The sequence below is a fragment of the Oryzias latipes genome, chromosome 9, assembly GCF_053564925.1.
Source record: "Oryzias latipes strain Hd-rR chromosome 9, Olatipes_Hd-rR_3.1".
NCBI lineage: Eukaryota > Metazoa > Chordata > Actinopteri > Beloniformes > Adrianichthyidae > Oryzias > Oryzias latipes.
Window position 1 is genome coordinate 16,924,392 of NC_136245.1, and position 14,205 is coordinate 16,938,596.

Below are 14,205 nucleotides of genomic sequence, written 5' to 3' on the forward strand. Positions count from 1 at the left end.
GGGATTTTTCACGAGTATTATGCATATGTTGTCTTCTGAGCTGTATAGGGATCTCAGCACTTGTGTGTATTTGTCAGCGCAAACCTATCAAAATGCCACGGAGGTATTTCTCCTGTTTACTGCCGGCTGTGCCTCACACCCCTATATCTACTCCCTCAGAGGGTTCTATGTAGAAAGCTGCCAAAAGAGTCTTTTTCACGCAGTAGCTGTCAAACTCCCGCCTCTCACGCTTCATTGTCCCCCACAGATTATGGTGAAATTAAAACCAGCAGCTCGGCCTCTCGAAAATTCATTATGTTTGTCACTGAGGGTGTGATAAGTAGGAGCATTCATGGATGTGTGATAAATGTTCTCACCGACAGCACCGCCTGACATCACGCTCACTGCAGAACCCCTATCATGTTTGAATCCAAACATGCTGGAGCTTCTGTGAGATGTATTTTTTTTTTTTTTACCTTCCTGGGGGGGAAGCAAAAGTACAGGGAGTCTCTTCCATCTCTGTTCCAGATGAGGTATCCTGGTCGGTTGTAGTCCAAACTCTCGCTTTAGGCCTGTAAGCTGAGTTTTAATGGAAACAAAAAGGACAGAGCCTTCTGTCTCCACCCTGCCCTCCAGATGTCCCTCGTTCTGCCCTCATATTGTTCCTTATTTTAGCTTTGAAAAAGAACAGTCCCTTCACTTTGCTTGACAGCCAATTATTTCTGGCCAACCTACCCAAACCAAAAATTTTTTTTTCCTTCTTCCAGTTTTCCTTTTTTTTTTTTTTAACCATGCTTCATGCTGCCCTGCTTGTTCCTATGTTTTTCTTTAAAAATCAGCAGATTAGAGAGGACACTTTAATCAAGTGCATATATTGCTTGGATTAATAGACATAAGTCTGTGTGTTTTATATACTACATAATGCCCCAAAGATGTACAACCTCGTAAGATCCCATTTGACAGCTAGGAGGCAGGTTTTATTTCCATTAAGTTAAAAATGTTCACCACTCCTCCAGGTATTTTCTGTTAATGTGATATTGGTTCCTTGGAGTGAAACAAAAAGAGTAATTTTAGACCACGGTCCATTTTCCAACAATTAACACGATCAATTGTGTCATCAGATCAATGTTGCAATTTCAGCAACTAATGGCAAAATCACAGTTTGTCCATGCTTAGGGGAAACCTCTCATGTGCCCAGTCAATAGAATATTAAAAGTACTATTTTAAGTTTAAATTCTCTCAAGGCTTACCCAAATTTAACCCCTTGATGCCTGTGGATGCAAATATGTGTCAAACCACTTCTGCTCCAAACTTACCTTAATTTAGCATCTACATGCATACATAGGTGTTTTTATTTAATAGCTGGAAATAAATTCAGGCATCAAGGGGTTAAAAACTTAAATATGAATTGATTTACCTTAAAAAAATTACTGGTCTTCATATTGTTTGCCAGAGTTTGCATAGAAGGAAGAAGGAAGTCCTGGCTTCTCAAATATTTCGCATCGCTTACTGGTGTGATATACCAAGTTTCTCCATAACTTCAAGACTTTTAAACTCATACTACTGCTCCTACACCTGGCTGTGGATCCTGCCTCTGGCTCGACTGGCGCCCCCGGCCGTCCCCCCTGCTCCGTCTGGATGAAGCTCATCTGCTGGACTTTAAATATGTAGTTGTAGAGTTGGATAAGTTAATTCTTCTCCGAGTTTTCCGGAATCCGTTTTTTTTAGGTGTTTTTCCTTTCCGTGTAGGGGGGTCTAAGGGCAAGGATGTCCAGTTTTGTTTAGTCTGTTTAGTTAGTTCAATTTAGTATTTTCCTATTGAATTCTATGTATTCATGATCCTTTTGATTTTATGTGTAACTTTTTCAATTACCGTTACAAATCCCATCGAGATGACTGTTGTTGTGAATTTGGGCTATACAAATAAAATTAATTAAATTGAATTGAAACTGCAATTGAAAGCGATAAGCACACGAAAAACATTTTTTTAAGTAGTTAAACAGATGTGACAAAGTGATGCAAGCCATAAATGTACACAGGGGAATTTTCTACCAGTTCCTTTAAATCCAACTAACTGATTTTGGCAACGTCGTTTATGCCTATCAGTATGTTTCTTTTTTGATCCAAACCCAGTGAGGACTTTGTTTTCTTATTTGGTTCCTGGGATTCTCATTGCACCTTTTGCAAGTAGACCAAAATATATAAGCAGAAGCATGTGTGTGATGATCGCTGCACCAATAAATATTCTTATGCACATTTACAATTTCTAAGTTTAATTTTGAGTTTCAAGAGCAGCTTTTTCCAAGTTTGTTTTAACGAGCTGCTGGCTTCATTCCGTGCATCTGAAATGTTCATCAAACTAAGGGCATTTGTCTTTTTTTACTTAGGACTTCAACTATTTCTTAATACATCTTGTACCTATACTTAACTCCAACACCCCCATGATCCTGAATAGGAGTGAAGCAGGTTTAGAAATTGGATGCATGGTTAGGAGAAACCCTGGTCCTTAATTTATTTATTTTTGCTAAAGTGTTAAATTCTACCCCATTTTTGTGTTTTCTCAGAAGCTGCATCATGTCAACAGCAACCCTTCTTCTCCTTGTTGCTCTAAGTTTGATCTGGCTATAGCTTCCACAGCTATATATTCTTTTAAGGACCCACTACATAGAAATAATGTTTTTTTAAGTGGCATTTTATTTATGAGGTAGGACATATCGAAAGAAAATTAGTTTAAAATTGCATCTTTAAACATTTCTATATTCACATGATTGTAAATCAGCATAAAAAATGCAATTTAAAAAAAGATTGTTTTGCGTCATAGTAACTACAATTGGCATGCAACAAGCTCTGCTCCATTGTGATGCATCCATTTACAAACAAATAGATCCACGTACGTCTTTGTTTTCCTTGTTTGAGTTGGTATCTGGCTCAAAACTGTTCGGCTGGATAGCTCCAATATTGTTTGCCACTTTTGGTGCACCAGGAATGTTGGGTTGTGGTTTTAAGGAGCCGTAAAATAGTAGAGAGTGTATAAACAAATGGGTGACGGGAAGGGGGAGGTAGGCCTCCTCCAAGCCAACGATCCCGCCCACAACTCAGAGGTGAATTTCTAATAAACTACTGTTGCTCTACAAAAACTATGCTCTAACACGATGACTGTTTGAATTTGAATTTTAGACAGCATCATCATCATTAAAAGACAACTGGGAACACTTTTACAAGAAATAAAAAGATGTTTTGTCGGGGCTCGATTGAAAAAGAAGCCATCGAAACTCATTGAGGCTTCCTGGTTGACTAAAGCAGGAATGAAAAATAAAATAAAAAGAAAAAAGTTATGATGAATTAGTTTATTTAGGAGAGCACAGTTCCAGAATATATTGACAGCACCTGTAGGTGCCAGCATCTTTATTTCCCTTTAACATGACCTATTATCATGTGTTGTCATCTTAAGTGTTATTTTTTTAACTTGTATACCCCCACATTTCCTTCCCAAATTCGAGGCCAACCAGGAAGTACCAAATGTTGTAGTTTCTTAAATGACTGCTTGAAGCTAGTTTCAAAAGTAAGCTATTTAGTATTGTTTGCCATGTTAAGGTCCAATGTCATCCATTTAACCGTTTTTAGAACTTACTGAATCCCTTTCAGGGTCACAGGGTTGCTGGAGCCAACCCAGCTACTGTTGAGTGCAGGCGGGGTACATCCAGAACAGGTCACCAGTCCTGTTGCAGGGCCACACACTCACATGCACACACTCTAAAGGCAATTTAAAGATACAAATTAACCTGTCTTTTGGAATGTGGGAGCAAGCAGGAGTTTACTGGAGGAACCCCCCCCCCACATGCACGGGGAGAACAGGCAAACACAGAAAGGTCCCAGCTGGGATTTGAGGTGCGGCCTTCTCACTGTGAGGCGAGAGCACTAACCACCACACCACCATGCAGCCCTGAGAGAGAAAAAAAAATGATCTATAGCTTCTTTTCAAACCTTTTTGTTGTTTATTATTTTATTTTCTATTCATGGCAATGGTTAGGGGTTGTTTTTTACAAAGCTGCTGCTTTGATTTTATTAAAGCTCTATCTAGGCAGGTGGATCCAACCAAACCTAATATATGTCTTGGGTTTTACCCAACTGCCTGTTTTCAGAACCAACACTGTTGGGTGGAGTAAGCTCCACTCAATATGGCTGCACCAAGTCAGGTTTTAGTTTTATCCAAAATCCTATACGTGTCAGAAATGATCAGCCTGGTTCCAGACCTCAGACACACTTTCCTGCCCAACTTCAAGTTTATTGTTTTTGTTCAACTTCGTTTGCTCAGCTACACACAGAGGTGAGAGTGCAGCGAGGCTTTGTACCTCTCTTTCTAGTTGTTTCCAACCATCTAACCCTGAAACTAAAAGTAGGTTTTTGCTAACTTTTCACACGCTGTTGCTGGCTGCTCCACATGTGGTCATGATCAGAAGGTACTTTGTTGCTTGGTGTCTCGCGCTTGTATGTGCCAGGTCATTTCTTTACAGGCACAAAGTGTGCTCTTGAGATATGCACGGGGAGTCTGTAAGGCCTGTGACTGAAGGCAGAGAGGTGCACAGGCCTCGGGGTTGCAGATGATCTCTCACCCAGCTGTCATGCAGCCTTTAAAGTGTTCTCTAGTTGCTCTTCAGGGTGCAGCCATCCACGGCCACATCCTCGTGTCAACCAGTGCTACGTGACTGTGCCTGCCGGGCACACCAAAGGCACACGCAGTGACAGGGACAGACACTAAATGATACAGAGGGAGCAGAAAAAGAGAAACGAGAGAGTTAGCCAAAGGAGGAAAATTGAGAAGGAAAATAAGAGCAGCCGGATGGTAGGGAGAAGACAGAGATCCGTGTGAGTCATAATTCACATTTATTATTTCTCTGTCAGATAGAGAATAAAGAAAACATAGAGTTGGTTGACATTCAGGCTTGATCATAAAGAACTATCACAGAGCAGCTCAGGGCTTTATGCGAGTGTGTATGTTCATGCGTGTGCTTGCATATGTGCAGATGAAAGCCTCGGAACTGGAGATGGAATGAGTGAGGGGTGAGTCTGTCAGAGAAGGAAAAGGATAATTTAGATGTGTTTCCTCGTTCCTGCTCCAGTGCCTAATGAGCCCTAAGCATTGCAGAGTCCCTGCAAGCACTGCCACCGCAGCAAAGATGAAACAGGTAGAAAGTGTGTGTTTGGGTGGGTGGGGGGGTGGACAGAAGCACAGAGATGAGAGGAGGAGGTACAGGAGCAGATACATGGGGGAAGAGGGCAGGCAGGCAGGCTCAGGGAGGGTGTGTGGAAAGATAAGAAAAGAAGGGAGGCTGTTACAGGCTTGGCTTCAAAGGCTGCCGAGTGGCGTGGCCATGGAGGAGCCATGAAGTCTATGGCTGCCTAGTGTGCTGGACTTGCAGAATAGGCTCCCTTTTTCAGGTCACACTCTTTTTCTCGGCTTATCTGGACCAGCCACAGACTGTTTTCCAGGAAAGCGTAGAGAAGCAGACTCGGACTGGGCTGGCTTGGCCCATTTTTCTGCTGCCTTTGACCAAAAGCATGTTTTGACCCCTCCATCTCCCAGGCGGGTGGAAAAATAGACTTGCAAATACAGAGGCGGCGTTAAACAGGGCATGAGCTACGGTCCTTTGTAAACTGTCGAATACTTGCCGTGCATTTAGCCCTTTATGGATAAGATGTGTTTTAGAGGCTGTCATGTGTGTGTTCTTTTTTTTCATCCTCCCCCTCTGCTGATGGGGCATTTTTTATCCCTGCACTTGGGCAGGAGCAAGTGCTCAGCAGGTAGTGAGGACACATGCAAAGATGTGATGCACGCCTCGGTGGTTGATGAATAGAAAGTGAAATAAACTGTGAGCCCACCAGGTGATAGAACCTAAGTGTGCTGGCAGAACGCGCACACCTCCACATACACCCATGCATTTTCTTGAAAGCCTCAATTAAAAAATTAAAAAACAAATATAGATTTCAGCTGTTTGTTTGCATGCGGTCTATTAGTCTCTCATTAGCATGTTTGCAAATATTTGTGCATGTCATTGCTTTATTGTTCTGCTGCCGTTATGCAAACAGTCCCCATGCGGTTGTGTTTGCTCGGCCGGTCAACCTTTTTGCATTTGTTGCTGTGCAGTCGGATGAGCGCACTCACACTTTGCCCCAATCCTGAGGCATTCCTTGTTTTCTACACCCAGCGCACGAGCAGTTTCTTACAACTCAGGCCAAATTTCCAACCCCGCTCACTGTCAGAACATCAGCACCATGCTATGCTTACATCTGTTACTCTCAAAGATACATAAGAGTCAGTCTGCTTGGAAATAATTCTTCCTCTCTCATCTGCTCCTCTTTCCTCTTTCCTTCTCACAGGCTTACGGCTGGCAGAGCAGCTGGCTCGACGCGAGGATGAAGCTAAGATCCGCCATCGTCTGGGGCTATCCCTCTGGGCTAGTGGGAACCTGGAGGAGGCCCAACACCAGGTAGAGTATCTCTCACGCCTTCCTCTTCTTGCTTTGAATCACCTTAATTTCTGCTCAACTCTATTCGAATTCCCTCCTTAGAATCCAACCTTTGGAGTTAGCTGACTTCCAATAAGTCTATATCTGCTGGCTTTACTAGTTGGCAACGCTCACTACTGTTGGAAGTGAAAGAGAAAACGGGTGGGAAACAAGCTTTCAATTTAAACCTTACGGCGCCAGAAACGTCTCAAAGAAAAAGAGAAGAACAGGCGAAGAAAAAAGCAGTGATGGTTGTAGCGCTTAAAGATGGCTGCCGGCAGTATATGCTGGAGAGTTTGTTAGGCAGGCAAACGCTGTCATCCCTGCAGACAGGTGACAGACGAGTGCAGATTTTTCTCTGTGAGTTTGGATGATCTCATGAGGCCCAAAGCTCTGCATAACTCCCACTTCTGCTCCTCTTCAACCCACTGCCCACCTGGCAAGCAAGATGGCTTTGCAGTCCCTCCAATCACCTCACCACAATCTTTGATTTTTCTCCGTATTCCTTTTTAACCGAATTGTGTAGCAGCAAACAAGTCTGACAGTCATCCAGCAGCAGTTGCTGTCACTAAAGTCTGTAGGGAGTTTTTTTTTTTTTTCCAGCTGTCTTCGTTTCTAAAATCTCGCCAAAAACATCTCTGCTGTGATACAAGCGCACTACTTGCAACTGCGTGACCTAGAAACATTTCCTTTTGTTTGTCCTGCGTCATACTTTTCAAAAAGTTACTTTTGTCTGTTTGCAATTATCTGAAACAAGAGCAGAGAAAAACACCAAAAAAAAAAGAAGAATGACCAGAGCAGAGCACGGGTGCTCATGAGTCATGTTGAGGAATTTGTGTTCAATTAAAGCAAAATATTATTCTAACAAACTCATGCAACATATTTTCCACTGCATGCTTCCAGTTTAAGCACGAAGAGCCCTGCGGCCCTCAACAGTACCTTGTCCTTGTTACGATCACCAGTATATTTCCATGCATGTGTTCCTGCATCCATTGTGGATATTTAAAAGAACATCTCTGCCCTCTGGCTCGCAGCCCTCAGGGTGAATTCGTAGTGAGAAAGGACACTTTTGTCCACAGATTAGGGATCAAATGGTTATTCATGAGCTTGCGTCTGTACAAATAACCTTGATATATCTTTCTTTTCATGCAGGGATCCTAAAGGATTGTGCTCAAATTCTATAGTTGCCATAGATGTAGATAGGCAGTACTTGACCTCATGTTTCTCACTCTTTTCATACATTTAGGCCTAATTGCAGTTTATCACCTTAGCTGTGATCTTGGTGTTCACCGTGACTCCCTTGATTGACGTGACCTGATTTTAATCAGCTTCTGAGACGCTCTCATTCATATCACAGCAAGTGTGAATCAATAAATTTGGTCTTCCTTAAATAAAGGTGGTCTATTTTCGATTTATTGCGTCTGATTTGATCTCACGGGTATTCCCCAGTGAGCTTCTTTAATTTAAAAAAAAAATACATAAATGGTAAGATGTATGTATCAAACCCTGCTCACTCTACCACCCATGCATGGCATTGACATTTACTCAACATGCCAGATAAAAGCTCTGTTTTTGTCACTGACTGTAAAACAGGAGCACGCTAACTGGTGACACGGCGGCTGCAAAGAGAGCCACTGTGCCACAACACAGTGGGGATTGCGACAGTTTCAATCAGCCAGCCGCCTGAGGAGAAATGAGCTTTTTTGGAAAAAGAATTGTTTGCAAATGTGCAAAGTAGCGCTGTGGTTGTCCTACTAGAAGCCCATTGGTAAATCCAGCCTCAGATCACTGCTTAGCAAAAAGCTATCTATTTAAGTGTACTACAATTATACTTGGTCTATCCTAAAAGTGAGGCAGTATACTTGAATTTTGCTTTATATATACTATCTATATATTGTAAACTTTAAATATTCCAATTTAGAAGAGGTATTTAGTTTCTATACCTCCCAAACCACATGTACAGTATTGTATTTACTATAGTAGACTTGCTTTACTCATACTCAAGTATATTTATAGTATTTTCCACACTATAAGGTGCACTTAAAAGCCTTAATTTAAAAAAAACAACAACATTATGCCTTATAATCCAGAGTGCCTTAAAGATGGATTAATTCTGGTTGTGCTTTATGATGTCAAAGCGATTTTGAGAGGTCCACAGCGCTCTGTCCAAATGTCCGTCTTTTTTTCTAACAATTTGTAAAAAAGGTTAGGTGGTATTTCAAAGACGCTAACGTACAGTGGTCTCGAACTGTGTGTTTTGTTTTCACATGTTACTAACAAGGTTGGGAGTTAGTGTAGTCACAGTAACGTTTGTTTCACCAGTATCAGCCTGGTTTTTTTAATATATATAGGAGTTACAGGTGTTGTGAGTACGCTAACGTGGTAGGGAATTCCTTTGAACAACGATTCGATTCAGACCTAAAATCACTCCAGGACATCTTTAGCATTACTGTAATGATGTCTTGATCATGCTTTGCTGCCATCAAATGTGTGTTGTCCGCTGTGACGGCACTTGGACGTTTTTACATTAAAGTAAAATAAACCTACCATACCTCGATCTAAATGGTCTTTTCCAATATCGATGTAATGGATTTGTTTTATTTTGAAATTATTTTATGGTATAGGTCAATTTGATTAATACGACAGAGTTTTAGCCCCCCCCCCCCCCCCCCCCCCCAAAAAAAGTACAATTACGAGATTTTATCTCGTAAATTTATCTCCTAAATTTACGACTTAAAATCTCGTAAATTAGAGATCGTAGAGATCTTGTCTTTTGTGGAGGAAGAAAAGATTCAAGTGGAAAGCTGCAAGGATACTGACGGCTTCATCGGGCTGCAGAGATCCTGCAAACCAACCATCAATAAATAAAACTTTAATAAATTGTAAATCAAACAAATGAGCTTCCAGACATTTGGAATGTTCAAGCTCATTCAGTTCACCTGTTCAACAAAGTTTAGTCGGTCTGCTCTGTTGCTGCGCGGCGTTCACCTGCTGCTCTGCATGCTCACTTCCACTTTAATCTCGTAAATTTACGATTTAAAATCTTGTAAATTTACGGGTTTTTTAACAACCTCCTTCAGACAAATTGATCTAATTGGATTTTAGGAATAGAAATTGATTTATTGATTAAGTTGATCAATTGTTACACCCCTATAACATGACGTGTAGCGTGTTACAAACAAGTTTTAGAGTTACTGTGAACACAGTTAATAAAGTCTGACTGACTGATGGACTTATCTCTGACTCTTTTGTCTCGCCTAATGTAGCTTATAGTTCAGTGTGCCATGTATATGACAAAAGCGTAAAAATAGTCCATTCACTGACGGTGCACCGTATAATCTGGTGCACCCTATAGTGCATAAAATGGGGTAAAAAAGGAGTGGTTGTGTCATGCACGAATGCAGCAGAAGTCCGAGGTTTTCTGGTGATCTCTCCTCTATATACACCTTCTGACACACTGACCTTGGCACTGATCAGCTTCAGTGTGTACCAGCAGTCACTAGCAATCAACACATTCTGCAAAGCACAAAAAAGTAGTCCTGAAAATATCTCATTTGTAGCTTGAACCTTTTATCAGCCCTTTGTCTTTTTCAGACTATGGTAAAGTAGTGCTGGTGTGTAGCATCTCTGCTGGATTCAGACCCCCAGAGTACGGCTCTGTAGCCGTCTCACTTCTCTCAGGGTTTCTAAAAGTAGCTGAAATAGGAAATCAATAACAGCTTACATGAATCAGCACTCCTGGTCAGCTCTGCCTGGCCAGTGTGCAACATCGCCTGCTTGCTCCGCTTCTCCATTGCCTTCTGCCTTCTATCAATTGAATGTCTGGATTTGACTCAGAACGCCCAATAAGACAGACAGGTCCATTGAATTCTCATAGCATTCATTTCCTCGGACAGCGTCAGTTCAGTTTACACAGGTAATTGTTGAGTGCCGGCCCTCTTCTAGGTTCTGGCAAACAGGAGGTGAAGAGACTTTTATGTGTTTTTGATGGTCATTTGCTAAACTACTACACTGCATTGCTTTTGTTGAGAGTGGTGGTGGTGGTGGTGGGGGGGGTTGCAAGGATGCTTGCCAATGACCTGTGAGGTGGGATGCTGCCACCTAGTGGTAGAATTGACTTCTGAAAGCCTGCACACCTACTCACACAGCAGTTGGCCCACATTGCTACCGCATCCATCTATTAGAGTAATATGACTGGTTACATGTGTAGCACTCAGAATCTTCCCACTCCACTGTAGTACTGCTGGTAGTCTCTGTTTTTTCAGGTACCAGGAGCTATCCCAGAGCTTAAGTGATTCTCATACAACATAATGTAATAGTACTAAAGTCTGAAACTGTTATTTTCTTTCAGCTTTACCGTGCATCTGCATTGTTTGAGACCATCCGCCATGAAGCCCAGCACAGCACAGACTATAAACTCTCCCTGTTTGACCTGCAAACATCTTGCTACCAGGCTCTCCAAAGAGTCCTCGTCAGCCTTGGTAAGACAACATTTATTTCTCTCTGTTTTTTGGGTTCCTCTTGTTTGATTTCAGTCAGGTTTGTTTTTTGTATCCTTGACTGAATAGATTATAAAATGTGCTCATTCAGTAACTATGGCTTCTGAACTGCACAGGACACCACGACGAGGCCCTGGCAGTGGCAGAGCGAGGCCGCACTCGAGCCTTTGCCGACCTCCTGGTGGAGAGGCAGACAGGCCAGCAGGACTCAGACCCTTACACGCCAGTAACGGTGGAGCACATCCTGGACACTGTCAGCAGTCAGAGGGCGTTGGTGCTTTACTTCTCCATGGCTGCAGGCTACCTGTACAGCTGGTTGCTGGCTCCGGGAGCAGGTGAGGTCTTCAGTCTGATAGTGAGAAATCCTATCTTTTAGAACATTTTACATGTTTTTATGGCAGTATGTCATATGAATAGGAAAAAAATGATAAAACAGCTTATTGGGCTTACGGTAAACAGCTTGGTGCATTAGCGCACACACACACACAGACACACACACACACACGCTTGTTTGTTCAAATCAAAGAAGATAAAAGGTCGACAAGCTGGTGCCTTGTTTTTTGGTAATCACGGGGTCCAAAGCCCAGCCCTGACACCAAGTGGCAGAGCCACCTGCCACTCCACAGCTTGGATTTGCCTCCTGCTTCTCGTTTCAGCCCAGAATGCATCTGCCTGTGAACCATGCTAATTGAGAGTGACACAGTTGTGGCACTGCCAAACGAGGTACATCCTCCCACATGTCAAGAGGAAAACACTTTGCTCTGACACCACTCTGATGTTCTTCTCACATTACTTATCTCTTCATTTTTCCTATACTTCCCTCTTTCTTGCATTGTCTCAGTGTTCAGCTACATTCACATCACCCTAAGCAACGTGCGTTCAAGTGACCACTTAAATGAAAAGTCTATGTAAACGTGTGTAAATGCTTTTACATTTTGCACCAAGCCTCTTTCAGCTGTAGATGGTGGTCATGTGCTACTAAACAGAAAATCCCTCCCCGCTTGTCCAGTGTAAACACCGTGGACTAAACGCACCTTCAAGAAGGTCTTTAATTTTTTTCACCTTTTGACACAATGTTCTAAAGAGAGGAAATGAGAGGCAGGGCTCCTGTCCTCCTTTACTTTGGGGGCTCACCGCCTCCCGGGCAACCAGATGATCTTGACACCCCCCGAGCCAGCACCACTTCCAAAAGCAGCACTATCACTGAGGGGACTGGCGTAGACCTTCAAAGCTTTGAATATTGCCTCTGGCAAAGAAGGAGCACCTTGCTCACTGATCGCCTGCCTGCTACTTCCCAGCTTTCCCTGGCATCCAGATGGCACATAAATATGGCCAACTCTGTGGAGTGTAACCAATAAGAAGATCTACAGGAACACCATGATTACTTTATTTGTAGCACAAACAAATATATGCATTCAGTGGGAAAATGTGCACTGACACAGCGTAGACATGCACACTTACCCAGCTCCTACCCTATCCTCAAGTGAGCCCTTCCCCAGGCAGCAGATGGCACAGACAGCCTACTTTTATCTTTTGTTGAATGTTGTTTGTTTTATTCATTTGGCTCCACAGATGCACTGCTACAAATGGTCTGATTCACAGCACTCAGTTAAAAAGATCCAATATTTCCTCATTGTGAACCAATTCTAAAAGCCTATTAGGAAAAAGCTATGCTCAAAAATTAGATTGCATTTATTATTGCATACACCATTTAACCTTATTTACACATAACATCCCCAATCATCTGTTTCTTTCTTTAACCCCTACAGGCATCCTGAAGTTTCATGAAGTTTATTTAGGTGAGGGCGTCTCAGAAGGAGGGTCAGATTTCCAGGACGGAGGTGGGAGTGGAGTGGTCGGTGGCTCCTCGCTGGAGCAGCACATTGCCAGCGCCCGGGAGGCTCTAGGTGTTGAGTCTTACTACAGCAGGTGAGACATGGACACATGTACCTGTTGGTTTTGAGCCGACCAAAAGAAAAGCCATCCTTTCTGCTCCTTATTCATGCAACAAAATGTTTTTATTACGTTTTCTTTTTTTTTTTTTTGGAAATGATAGATACATTTAGGGCAGTGGTCCCCAACCTTTTTGTCACCGCGGACCGGTACAACGCAAGGCACGTTTACCGCGGACCCGTGTGTGTGTTTAATTTTAGCGGGGTGTATCACGTGATGTTTGGTGTCGTGACTTTGACGTGCGTTTAGTGTGACGGATGTAACAGAGAGAATCCGGTCACTTTTCAAAATAAAACGTTTTTTTCGTTAAAAAAACCCAATAAAATGGAAATTATTTTTTCTTTCTGTGCGTCCTGGTGCCAAAATTTCCCCGGTGGTTGGGGACCACTGATTTAGGGAAAGGAAAAGAGCTCTTATAGCCATTGTGTTGATAAATTTACATTATTTTTAATTTAAAAAAAATGTAGTATACTTCATCTGTATTTCAAATGCAATTTTCTGATACCCTGCAAATGAGAGAAATAAACACATTTGCAGACTTCAGCTGCAGCTATTTTGTTTATTTCTGGGTTTTCTTCTGTTAATACTTAAAATAAACCAAAAAAAAAAATGCCTCATATGCCCCTTTTTAGAGTATCTATTTATCATCTTCAAGCAAAAGTAGTTCACAGAGCAGAGAAAGGCAAAAAGAGGTTTCATGGAAACTGAAAATAAATGCTGTAGAGTACATACAACTTAACCTGCTCCTCTGTAGCCTTTGGTAACCAGTCTCTAGTTAAAAGTGAGCGCTTCTATCAAGAGTTAACAGAGGATCTATTTTGTTATTTGTCTGTGTAAAGAGCATTAGTTTGCCCTCTTGCACTCTACTTCCTCCACCATTTCCTCCCCCGAGTGGAAACAAATGAAATGGAATCATGGTTATGTGGTTCACTAGAGTGGTTGATCCCACTCAATAAGCAAAGAGAATTGAAGAAAGAGACACAGAACAAAGAAAACAGTTCCTGCAGCGGAAAGGACAGAGACTTTAGGAAGAAGTTAAAGAAGAAAAATTCAAAGAGAATGCTTTATGAATGGTTCACTAAGATCTTGAAGGAAGTAGCCAGCAGGACTCTGTGGAAAGTGACAGGAGATGCAGCTTGAAGTTTCAGAAGTATAAATCACCTGCTGACATCCGCAGTTCTGCCGTCTCTCTTGTTGCTGTTTGATCCATGGTACCCAGCTGCTCTGCCCAGTCCCAGTCTTTGTCACCCCAGTAGCCCAGCCCTCTT

The 14,205-nt window shown here is 42.2% G+C and overlaps 1 protein-coding gene across 3 annotated transcripts in view; it reads left to right on the plus strand.

Annotated features, from left to right (window-relative positions):
* The window catches only part of LOC101156257 (tetratricopeptide repeat protein 28), a 222,217-nt gene that overhangs the window by 192,470 nt on the left and 15,542 nt on the right, over positions 1 to 14,205 (plus strand). For all 3 annotated transcript variants that reach the window (XM_011479363.4, XM_011479364.4, XM_011479365.4), the window contains 4 exons: positions 6,358 to 6,467; positions 10,837 to 10,966; positions 11,101 to 11,319; positions 12,754 to 12,913. In XM_011479363.4, the coding sequence (XP_011477665.1) occupies positions 6,358 to 6,467; positions 10,837 to 10,966; positions 11,101 to 11,319; positions 12,754 to 12,913 (619 nt within the window). The remainder of the gene's footprint in view (positions 1 to 6,357; positions 6,468 to 10,836; positions 10,967 to 11,100; positions 11,320 to 12,753; positions 12,914 to 14,205) is intronic.